Below are 12,926 nucleotides of genomic sequence, written 5' to 3' on the forward strand. Positions count from 1 at the left end.
GATAATTCTCATTCAGGTTTACATTAATGTATGTTTCTGGAATATTTTAAATGCCCATGTCCAATCTGCTTTGAGGATTGTTAAACCAATATTTGCTAAGTCCCATTCCTATTTCTTTTTATATGAAGGACAGAGAGTTTGTTTGGTATATATTTAGAATATTAAATATATCTTTGTTATTATTATGGTTTTATTATTTTGCTCAAGAAGAATTTCAAATGAGGTTATTTGACATGGCAACCCCCAAAAATTCTCATTCTTACATTTAAAGCCCATAAAATCTTGGACCAAGCTATTGAAATATTGCCTTGTCATATGCATCTCTAACTGATCATGAAGTTCCTTGAAAGAGGCCCTGCTCCAATTTCCATCACCAAATAAATAAGTACAATGGGTGGCTGGCTACTAGATATTTTGGTGGTGGCTTCTCAGTTCTAGAACAACCTCTCCAGAGGGCCTTGTCAGATGCTATCCTCATGGCTTTTGCAACACTTGGCTGCACTCCACTCCACTCACAATCCAAGGACCCACAGCAAGCCTTCCAAACTTTGTCAACCTTGTCAGTTGTTCACTCTGTGAAACTCATCTCAAACTCATATCACTGAGTAGCAACATAGAGTTTCCAGCCTTTCCTGATCAGATCTGAACTCCAAGCCTTCTGTGACCATGCTGGCTAATATGATCACCACCTATGTCTCTCAGATTCGGACCATATCTGACTTGGAGCCTACTGCAGTCTATCAGAAAACTAGGATCCAGGCCTAATGGATACATAGGATTCATCCACACCTTCATTTGCCCTACCATGAAAACCCATGGTTTAGAGCTGAATTGGAAGAAACAGCACTTGTTCCGATTTAGGTCTAAAGAGTGGGTTTTCAAGATGAGGTGGCTTACCTAATTTAGAGAGCAAGGGTTTCTCTGTGGTGTGTGTGTGTGTGTGTGTGTGTGTGTGTGTGTGTCTATTTTACACCTTAGGGGGAAAAAATCCTTGTCAAATGCTACCATCATTACGTACACCCAAACTGAGGCTGAAATTTGTATACTGCAATCAGTACCTGGCAAGGTTTTTTGTTTTAAAAAAGATGTTTCAAATAAATAAATAAATAAATCTGAGCCACAAAAGCAGGGCAAACCCTATAGATTTCTTCTACACCTCTTGCCCAGGCATCAAAAACCTATGCTAACTGCAATAACAGTGGAGGTTAAAATTGTTCTAACATTATAAAACTAATTAAGAGCTGGAATGGTCTATATTTATTTTGCAGTCCTGCAACAGCTGATGCCTTTCTGAATGCAATACTTTGGGGAGATGCTTGTTCATCCTGTATAATTATCTAAGATCTCAATTATTCACTGTCATTACCGCCACAAGCCATATTATTCTTTTAGATATTTATATAAAATATCCCTTGAACTAGTCAGAAAGGGGGAAGAGTTCATACAGTACTGTGTCGCCCTTTGTGGGGACCTTTCCTCCCCCTTTAAGTTTAGAGGGCAGGTAGCAGATCAGTTTATTAACAGGCTCTAGATTCAGTGAGACTATGCTTTTGTAACCAGGTTGGTGACAGATGAGAATGATCAAGAAAGGAACCGGGAGTTCTTTGTCAAAGGAAGACCGTTTTTCCTTCTGGATGACAGAGTATTTCTTGTCCTTACAACTCCTGGTGTTGCAAACTGATTGCAATATGAATCCAGCATTGTGTACCATGAATGATCCCCTCCGGGTGAGATACCAGTATTATCAGCCAGGGAGCTTTATCATTGGTGGGATCACTTCCCAGATATTCTCATTTTCAGAGGGTGCAGACTTCGAAACAGAGCCAAAACCGAAGTATGATGTTGAACCCGTGTAAGGAAGCCATTGTCTTGTTTTCCATGGTACACATTTGACTGTTTTGGGAACCTGAATGTATAATGTAGCTATAGTGACTAATGGTGATTGACTGCCTCATTCTCCTTGGATAAATTATATCAAAAGGTCCTACTAGCACAATGGGTTTTTTATTTATTAAAAAAATAACCACTTGGGTTTCTATTCTGGAGGGAATGGTGTTCACTTTTTTGTGGCAGGGATGCACATGTGGTTTCCTTGTTAGACTTGATTCTATAATTTATCTCACACCACATACTTCTAGAATTTAAACCCAACCCGTGACTATGTACTCAGCTTTCCCATCTCTGGCCCAATGCATGTTGTTGTTTAGTCGTTTAGTCGTGTCCGACTCTTCGTGACCCCATGGACCGGAGCACGCCAGGCACTCCTGTGTTCCACTGCCTGCCGCAATTTGGTCAGACTCATGTTCGTAGCTTCGAGAACACTGTCCAACCATCTTGTCCTCTGTCGTCCCCTTCTCCTTGTGCCCTCCATCTTTCCCAACATCAGGGTCTTTTCCAGGGAGTCTTCTCTTCTCATGAGCTGGCCAAAGTATTGGAGCCTCAGCTTCAGGATCTGTCCTTCCAGTGAGCACTCAGGGCTGATTTCCTTCAGAATTGATAGGTTTGATCTTCTTGCAGTCCATGGGACTCTCAAGAGTCTCCTCCAGCACCATAACATGCACCCAATGCATACACTCCAATTACCATTGCTGGATCAAACCACAAAATAAGTTCCAACGACTATAATGGTTAGACTGACTGGAGAGAACTGTGAAGAACTTCTTGTTCAGTATTGCATTGGCTGTAGTGAGATCGAAATGATGATAGTCAGCTTAGCTATTAAAAAAAATGGGTTGGGTGAATCGTCAGTGGTTATATTATAAGATTGAGAGAGAGTGTATTCATAAGGAAAGCATTTAGAAAGGTGTCCATGCAATATTCTGGAAATTACTCAAGTTTTCAAAAAAGTATTGACTTCACCAAAGGCTTATGAACAAATTTATTAGTCATGGGATAATAAGACATTAACTCATTGACAAACTGAAAACAGAGAGTAGGAAGAAGAAATGGACATCAGAGTGGTGATCTTTCAAAGATCTGTACTGAGAACAATGCTTTTTAACTTCTTCATAAATGACATATTTTGAGGTTAAGCAATGAGATGGGTGGTGAAAAGTAAAAAGGGATTGTGAGGAGTTGAGAAAGGATATTTCTCCAAAATTGAATTTGCACTCAAATGGCAAACATAGCTCAGTGTCACTCTGGGGCAAGTTACAGGTAGGTAGCCGTGTTGGTCTGAGTCGAAGCAAAATAAAAAATTCCTTCAGTAGCACCTTAAAGACCAACTAGGTTTATATTTTGGTATGAGCTTTCGTGTGCATGCACACTTCTTCAGATACACTAGCTAGTGTATCTGAAGAAGTGTGCATGCACACGAAAGCTCATACCAAAATATAAACCTAGTTGGTCTTTAAGGTGCTACTGAAGGATTTTTTTATTTTACTCTGGGGCAAATAATCTATCTATGAACACACACAGAGAGAAGAGATCTGATATGACAGTGACTGACTATGTCATGATTCAATTAAAATGTCAGTCCTCTATGTGACAGTTTTGAAAAGGCTTTATTGAATATTATGGATTCAGGAATATCATAATGCCTTTGTACACTCTACCTTTGTACACTTGGGATGGCCTGCAGTTCTGGGAGCCAAGTCTTGAACAGGATATTATAGAGTTATAAAAAACACAGAAAAGAGCAACCCGAATCATTATGGGACTGAAGCAATTCCATTATAAGGAAAAGGTTGTAACTTTTGAAACCTTTTGCTTTAGAAAAAAAATGTTGAGGAAGGCAAGGGCATTACAGAGGTTTCTAAAATAATTCATGGTTTGGATTAAATGAGGAGAGATTTCTTTCCCTCCCTATCTCATAATTTTAGAACTGAGGCTCATCCAGTGGTTATATATTCTAGTCATCCAGTGGTTATATATTCTAGTCAGTCAATATATAATCATCGCTTATACTATAAATAAACTATGGAACTAACTATCACAATATGTAGAGATGACCACCAACAAAAATGTTTTCAAAAGGCTATTGAAACCTACTAGTCTATGATGACCAGGGCTTTCTTTTCAGCTGAAACTCACAGGAACTCAGTTCTGTCATCTCTCAGGTGGATGCCATTGCCATTATAAGAGAACAATGCAGGCATTTATAGCGAGTTCCAGCACCTCTTTTTCTAGAAAAATAGCAGCAATGATTACTTCCGGTAGGTGTTACACCCAGGATTAGAGCCAGCACGCAGCTGAATAAAAATCTGCTGGGGGGCCATGAGAAAGGGCTATTCCTCACATGTTTTCTGTGTGAATTTCCCTTGGATATCTACTTAGACATTGTAGAAAAAAAGATGCTGGACCAGATTGACCCAGCAGGGCTTTGCTGATGTTGAGATGATGTAGGTACAGGAGACAATGCTGAAAGCTGCTCCTACAAAAGCAGTCAAGTATGGAAAGGAGATATCGAGACAGAATGCCAGTTAATGCATTATGAGTCTAGTTTGTTCTTCTTCTCTACTATAGTGTGATGGTGAAAAAATATCAGCATGTCTTGTCCTTGGCGTATGCTGTAAAAGAGATCAACGAGAACTGCAAGATCTTACCCAACGTCACTTTGGGATTCCATGTCTATGACAGTCACTTTGATGCACAGATAACTTACCAGAACACTTTGAATCTTCTCTTTAATCAGAAGAGAATTGTTCTCAACTACTACTGTGATATGCAGAAAAATCTAATTGCTGTCATTGGAGGCCTTGACTCTGAAACCTCCTTCCACATAGCTACTGTCTTAGGCCTCTACAAGATTCCACAGGTAGGATGAATAATAATAATAATAATAATAATAATAATAATAATAATAATAATAATAATAATTTATTATTTATACCCCGCCCATCTGGCTGGGTTTCCCCAGCCTCTCTGGGTGGTTTCCAACAGAAAAATAAAACACAGTAATCTATTAAACATTAAAAGCCTCCCTAAACAGGGCTGCCTTCAGATGTCTTCTAAAAGTCCCAGGTGAAAGGTCCCAGATTTAATTCCTAGCATCTCCATGTAGGCCTAGGAGAGAACTCTGTCTAAAATCCATGAGAGGCACTGCCAGTCAATTCTGAGCTAGATAGCCTAAGAAAGACAGACCATGCACAGGGTAGGAAAGAAGCACCAAAAAACACAGCAACTGTCCAACATTAAAAACTTCCTGATACAGGGCTGCCACTGGCTCTGTCTACAAGGAATAAAATAGAAAATATTCCCCAGTTATCACATTTTGCATTTACTTTTCTGGACTAGGAAGGCATTAACTACTCATCACCCCCCCCCTGTCCAATGCTTACCTGCAAGTGTAACAACAAAGAATACCAAATTGATTGGTGAATTCTCATCCACCTTCACCCAAATCTGTAAGGATTAAAAGATGGGGCTGTTTGAAATTTGCCATTCGTTTTATAAATGATCCTTGTATTTTGCGAATAAGTTTTGACTCTTTGCTTTTTGAAAACATTCAATACATTATTGAATAAGCAGGGAAACCCTGCAAAGCCCTAGAATCATCACAACTACCAGCAACAACAAGAACAACAAAGGAAGGAAGGAAGGAAGGAAGGAAGGAAGGAAGGAAGGAAGGAAGGAAGATTTGAAGGGTAGATGTTCTGATATGTTGTGTGAAGTTGAAAGTGGCAAGAGATCTCACATGCATAAGAACATGAGAAGAGCTTGGTAGGTCAGGCCAGTGGTCTGTCTGTCCCAGAATCGTCTTTTCACAGCAGCCAAACAGATGTCTATGGGCAAACCAACATACCAATGAATGAACAAAGTGCCTAAGGGTTAAGCATGGACAATTTTGAGTAGCAAATATGAAAGAAGCGGTTACTATTATAATTAAGCGAACATTTCCCCCAATGGAAACAAACATTATTTTCCTTGCTTAGGTCACCTATTGTTTATATGCACCAGGTGTGAGTGATGTAACTCAGCGCTCTCCCTTATATCGCATGGTGCCAAACGAAGAGCATCAGTACACCGGAATTGTCAAGCTGCTGCTCCATTTTCAATGGAAGTGGGTTGGGATCCTGGCCATGGGTGATGATAAAGGAGAAAAATTTGTCCAGACCATGGACCACATCTTTTCCCGGAATGGTATCTGTACAGCCTTTGCTAAAAGGATGCCGAAACAGAGCAACATTTTAGGTGTGATTAACTTTTACGACATTTTTATGGATATAATAGCTTCACTAAAGGAGACAAGCGTCAATGTCTGTGTTGCAAGTGCTGATCCTCACATGATGTTGATTTTGCAAGTAGTGCTCAATCTAATTGAAACGAATATTATGATCCCGATAAGCAAGGTGTGGGTTATGACAGCCCACTGGGATTTTTCGATGGAGCCATTTTTCCACAATCTGGATGTAAAGATTTTCCATGGTGCTTTGTCTTTTGCCATTCATTCTACTGAGGTGAAAGGGTTCAAAAATTTCCTTCAGATCCGGAATCCCTCCATCTCTAATGAAGATGGCTTTATCAGGGCCTTCTGGGAACAAGCATTCAGCTGTTCATTAACTGCAGATACTGACATGGGTAATGGATGCTGCACAGGAAAGGAGAGGCTGGAGAGACTTCCTGGACCTTTTTTCGAAATGAGTATGACCAGCCAAAGTTATAGCATCTACAATGCTGTATACACTGTTGCACATGCATTGAATGCCTTATATGCATCTAGAAACAGATACAGAACCATTGTGGATAGAGACCTTCTGGAGATTTCAAAGCCAAATATTTTAAAGGTGATGTACCACATGTTACTGCCTATTTATATTTTTAGGAACTGACTATGATATTGACGGGACCCAGGTGGCGCTGTGGTTAAACCACTGAGCCTAGGGCTTGCTGACCAGAAGGTCGGCGGTTCGAATCCCTGTGACGGGGTGATCTCCCGTTGCTTGGTCCCAGCTCCTGCCAACCTAGCAGTTCGAAAGCACGCCAAAATGCAAGTAGATAAATAGGAACCGCTACAGCGGGAAGGTAAAGGGCGTTTCCGTGTGCTGCTCTGGTTCGCCAGAAGTGGCTTAGTCATGCTGGCCACATGACCTGGAAGCTATACGCCGGCTCCCTCAGCCAATAATGCGAGATGAGCGCGCAACCCCAGAGTCGGTCACGACTGGATCTAATGGTCAGGGGTCCCTTTACCTTTATGATATTGACAATATTTGTTTGTTTGTTTGTTTGTTTTTTATATGTGACCATCAATGTACATTGAGTTTTATGATGTGCAGTTGTTGTTGTTGTTGTTGTTGTTGTACCCCACCCCAGGGCTGTCTTAAGCCCATCCAGCGCCGTGGCGCAAAGGTCCCTCCAGTGCCCCCCTCTGAAAGCGCAGCACCGAAGCGATCATGCTGAGGCAGCCGCCCTTCTATGAGCTGGTGGGCTACAGGCAGCCCCCTCCTGCCTTGCTGGCTAAACCAGCTCCTGAGCGGCCAGACTTTGCTCCAGAGCCTCTCCAAGGACCCGGGAGTGCCAAGGCGACCATGGCAGCAGCGGGAGGCCACCTCTGAGGCCCCCGCGCCGCGTCTCCTTCTCCTTCCCCCAGCGCTGGGCTCTGCTCAGTCAAGCTTCACCACCAACGCGCGCACCACGGGACCAACAAGAGCCACTTGGGCGCTGTGCACGCACTGGTGGCGAAGCTCGACTGAGAGGAGCCCAGCGTGGGGGAAAGGAGAAGGAGGTGCGGGGCGGAGTCCTCGGAGAAGGAGAGAGATGCGGCGTAGCCTCTCTGCTCGTGGAGAGCAGTCCTGGCCAGACCGCCGGAACCCCGTGCTCACTTGGCGCCCTCTAGCACCCTCCAGTGCCCGGCGCCGTGGTTCACCGTGCCACTAGCCTCTATGGCTAGGATGGGCCTGCCCCACCCATCTGGCTGGGTTTCCCCAGCCACTCTGGGCGGCTTCCAACAAAAGATTAAAAATACATTAAAACATCAGTCATTAAAAACTTCCCTAAACAGGGCTGCCTTCAGATGTCTTCTAAACGTCAGGTAGATGTTTATTTCTTTTACATCTGATGGGAGGGTGTTCCACAGGGCGGGCACCACTACCAAGAAGTCCTTCTGCCTGGTTCCCTGTAACTTTGCTTCCCGCAGTGAGGGAACCACTGGAAGGCTCTCGGCGCTGAACCTTTGTGTCCAGGTTGGATGATGGGCGTGGAGACGCTCCTTCAGGTATACTGGGCCGAAGCAGGTCCCTCCCCCAGGAATGCAGAACTTATGGCTCCCAATATGCTATTGCACTTCACCTCTCATCTTCCCTTAGCATAGACTATGCTGGCTAAGGATGATGAGGTTTGCAGTCCGACAACATTTAAGATTGCCTTGTATTTATTCCTTACAATTGCCAAACTGCATACATTCATTATACTACTAATTTTTAGCTTTGGGGAAAACTTTGGGTGGGATATAGAACTGGAGGCATTTGCAGAATATGTATGATTTCTGCACATCAGTGATTTCCACTGAACATCTAAATCGAGGACATATCCAGACTGGGAAAGGTCTCAACTTAAAAGGCTTGTTGGAAGAAGAAGACGTTCAGTAGACACAGAAAAGACAAGTGAGATTTATTTATTGAATTTGATGGTGCCTCCTGCAATGGAAATCCCAAAACCGATGAGATGCCAAAGAGTAGGTGCCACAAGACTGAAGGCCAATTTCTTAGATTGTTTGGAATGTACCTCCTGAAAAGATGGTTTCTGCAGGAGCCCCTCCAAAGAAGAGTGTAGTAATCAACTGAGTATATAAGGCATGGGTAGGCAAACCCATGCCTTTTATACCCGGGGGCTGGATCTGGCCCAATCGCCTTTTAAAGTTGGCCTGCCGGCAGTCCGGGAATCAACGTGTTTTTACATGAGTAGAATGTGTCCTTTTATTTAAAATGCATCTCTGTGTTATTTGTGGGCCATAGGAATTTGTTCATGGTTTTGTTTTGTTTCAAAATATAGTCCGGCCCCGCACAAGGTCTGAGGGACAGTGGAAAAAGTTTGCTGACCCCAGATATAAGGGGTAAGAAAAATTTTCAGGTATCGTGGTCCCAAGCTGCGTAGGTTTTTATACGCCAAAACCAGCACTTTGAATTTAGCCCAGTAGCTAATTGGCAGCCTATGCAGTTCTTCAAAAAGTGGGGTGATATATAGGCAATACTCTGTCCCAGTGTATGGGGTATTTTGCACCAGCTACAGCTTCCAGACCAATCTCAAGGGCAGTGCCACACAGAGCACATTGCATATAAAGCACATTCACATCTCAAAAATCTTTTACTCTAGCTTCATGCTTTTCTTAGGAGCATCTCATTCAACAACAGTGCTGGTGACAAGGTGTCCTTTGATGAGAAGGGTGAATTGTTAGCTGGATTTGATATTATCAATTGGGTCACTTTCCCAAACAAATCCTTCCTAAAAGTGAAAGTAGGAAGAATGGAGCCTCAAGAACCACTGGACGGACAGATCTCCATCAATCAGACAATGATTACATGGCACAACCAATTGAACCAGGTAGGGTCAGGCTGGATAGTCTAGGGTACAAAGTTGATCAGTTAATTCTACTCTTGGAAGCCATTTGTGAAAAGCTGGAATAGAACTAAAACATATGAATGAATAAGGGAGTAAATATTAAATATTGTTTGACCTTCCCCCACCCCTTTCATAAAATCAATTTTAGGTAGTGCCTGTTTTTCCTAGAAAAACAGTGCTGGTACTCAAAAGTGGCTCCTATCCCGACCATCATGAGCGCCACCAGCTAGGCAACCAGAACACATATGATCAGCAGCAGTGCACAGCGCACAGTGGGGGAAGCACGTCACATGCTGCACCATCCATTCTCAAGCTCCTTGGGGAGCAAGATTTATGTGCTCAAGCCAGCCTGGGAAGTGTGTGTGTGTGTGTGTGTGTGTGTGTGTGTGTGTGTGTGTGTGTGTGTGGCAGCGGCCAGACCCCGCCAGGCCTTTCCTCATGGCACAGCTAACAGGACCAGTGGTCGGAGAAGATGGGAACTGTAGTCCAAAACATCTGGAGGGCCGAAGTTTGGGGATGCCTGGTTTATTGATCATTAATACTTGATTATTGATACTTGAATACAGCCTCCCTGTGAAGCATTCGATCTTTTGTTACAATTTAGCAACCTGATCATTACAATATGAAATTGCACAAATGCTATATCTTCTTTCTATAATGGTTTTACTCATCAAGGCTTCTCCTCCTCCTCAATGTGATCCCAGCCTGCCAGGTCTGATGCTGGCATCACAGCTCTACAAAGTTGTGTAAGAGGACAATGGGTTAATTTAAAGGGTGATCATATGAGGAAACCTCAACTTATTTAAAGTGAGGGCAAATATTCCCAAATGACTCAAAAAAACAGATCCAATCTTTTCAGCAATTCATCCACCATGACCCCACCCAAAAAACACCCTGCTAAAAGGAAGTGGTATATTCTAAGTGCTGACCTTTCATGTTAGCTCTGGTGGAATAAACAGACAAAACCCTATCAGAGGCACATGATGCTCCTTGTTAAATTCAACAACCTCACTGTTACAAGAGATTTTTTTTACAAATGTCATCTCTTCTCTTTTATGAACAGGCTATCCCCCTTGCCTTGTGTAATGACTACTGCTATCCAGGTTTCAGCAGAAAAAAGAAGGAGGGCAAGCCATTTTGTTGCTATGAGTGTCTTCAATGTCCAGAAGGCAAGATTTCAAATGCAAGGGGTAAGGAGGCATCATTTTATAAAGGTTGTTCAGGATCATTTTGTAATAATAAAAATACTTCAATTTTTTAATTAAAAAAACCCTTTGCTGATCCATTACTGAGAAATTGCATTTAAAAATGATCAAAGGCGAGAGAGAAACTTTGCTAAATTCTCACTGCAAGGTTTATTTACATTCCAAAGGGTGTTCGTGTTCATTTTGCCAGTAATCTCACCAGTTGTCTGCAGTCTGCAGGCTTCCCACATGCCTATGCTTCCATAAAATCTGGGGTGGGGGGTGGGGTGGGAATAACATGGGGCTTTTTCAGATCAGGAAGCAAAGGAAGCTAGGAAGGCTATAGAGTGCTGGATAAAACTTTTGTTGAAAGACAGAAAAACCACACACACACACACACACACACACACACACACACCACCCTGGGCCACCCTATAACAATCACCACCAGGAATATTAGATAGAAATTTGCACAGCATACCCCATCCACCCTGAGGCTCCCACTCCTTCCTATCAAGTACCAACTAAGGGACTTTGTATCCTCTGGTCAAATGGTTCAGGGGTGGGGCTAATGCTAAATAAGAGGGTGTCCCCCCCCCTAAACCTAGATAAGCATATGGCCATGAAGCGGGGTCAAGGAGGAGACATATCTTCTAACCGAGGGCCTTGTGGAGGTTCCCTCACTGCGAGAAGCAAAGCTACAGGGAACCAGGCAGAGGGCCTTCTCAGTAGTGGCGCCCGCCCTGTGGAATGCCCTCCCATCAGATGTCAAAGAGATAAACAACTACCTGACATTTAGAAAACATCTGAAGGCAGCCCTGTTTAGGGAAGTTTTTAATGTGTGACATTTTAAAGTATTTTAATCTTTGTTGGAGGCCACCCAGAGTGGCTGGGGAAACCTAGCTAGATGGGTGGCGTACAAATAATAAATTATTATTATTATTATTATTATTATTATTATTATTATTATTAACCCCTTCTCATTGGAATTAGGGAGGTTAATTTTCCATGGTGCTGCTTTACAAGGGTCTTTCCTGCATTTGAAACAAATGCACTTCTGAGCTAAGCATTTCCTCATACTAGTCACAGGGAAACTAAATAGTTCTGTGGTAATCTGCCAGCATGTTAGATAATCAACACTAACATCAGTCCATGCAATATCTCTATTATACTTCGGTAATACAGTATAATATGGAAGAGCTGGTTGATTAAAATACTACTATTATTTTTCTCTTTTTAAAGATATGGATGATTGTTTTGAATGCCAAGAACATAAATATCCTAACAAAGAAAGAAACCAGTGTTTTCCCAAGGACCTAAACTTCTTGTCCTTTGATGAACCTTTGGGCATCAGTTTGACTGTTTTGGCTCTGTCTCTGTCTTCAACGACAGTGATGGTATTCGGAATCTTTGTCAAGCACCGGAAGACTCCTATTGTCAAAGCCAACAACCAGAACCTCACCTACACTCTGCTCATCTCCCTTCTGCTCTGCTTCCTCTGCTCCTTGCTATTCATTGGCAAGCCTCAGACACTAACTTGTCAGTTACGACAAACTGCTTTTGGTATCATCTTCTCAGTGGCTGTTTCTTCTGTTTTGGCTAAAACCCTCACTGTGGTTCTGGCTTTCATGGCCACCAAACCAGGATCCAAGATGAGGAAGTGGTTGGGGAAAAGATTTTCAACCTCTGTTATTCTCTGTTGCTCATTTATCCAAGCAAGTATTTGCATGCTATGGCTATGCACATACCCTCCCTTTCCAGATTTAGACATGCATTCTCTTCCTGAAGAAATCGTAGTGGAATGCAATGAAGGATCAGCCCACATGTTCTACTATATTCTTGGTTACATGGGTTTATTGGCTCTTGTCAGCTTCATTGTGGCTTTCTTTGCTCGGAGACTGCCTGACACTTTTAATGAAGCCAAATTTATCACTTTCAGCATGTTGGTGTTTTGCAGTGTTTGGCTTTCTTTTGTTCCAACGTTTCTGAGCACCAAAGGAAAATACATGGTGGCTGTCGAGATCTTCTCTATCTTGGCCTCCAGCGCAGGGATACTGGGCTGTATTTTCTCCCCTAAATGTTATATAATTGTGCTCAGACCTGAACTGAACAGTAAAGAGCAGCTAAAAAAGAGAAATAACTAAAAATCAACTGAAATCATGATACTCAGAAGTAAATCCCGTTGACTGAAATAGGCTTTATTACCATTTAATTTTGCTGACCAAATAGCTGGTATATGTCCAATGA

At 42.5% G+C, this 12,926-nt stretch overlaps 1 protein-coding gene across 1 annotated transcript; it reads left to right on the forward strand.

The window, feature by feature from the left end:
• The first annotated feature begins 1,709 nt into the window (after positions 1 to 1,709).
• On the forward strand, positions 1,710 to 12,823 carry LOC118078232 (vomeronasal type-2 receptor 26-like). Its single transcript, XM_035102005.2, has 6 exons — positions 1,710 to 1,852; positions 4,465 to 4,756; positions 5,874 to 6,725; positions 9,250 to 9,477; positions 10,559 to 10,685; positions 11,922 to 12,823. Exons 1-6 carry the CDS (start codon positions 1,710 to 1,712, stop codon positions 12,821 to 12,823), a joined length of 2,544 nt encoding a protein of 847 aa, XP_034957896.2.
• Positions 12,824 to 12,926: the final 103 nt, after the last annotated feature.

The sequence above is a fragment of the Zootoca vivipara genome, chromosome 13 (genome assembly GCF_963506605.1).
Source record: "Zootoca vivipara chromosome 13, rZooViv1.1, whole genome shotgun sequence".
NCBI classification, from domain to species: Eukaryota; Metazoa; Chordata; class Lepidosauria; order Squamata; family Lacertidae; genus Zootoca; species Zootoca vivipara.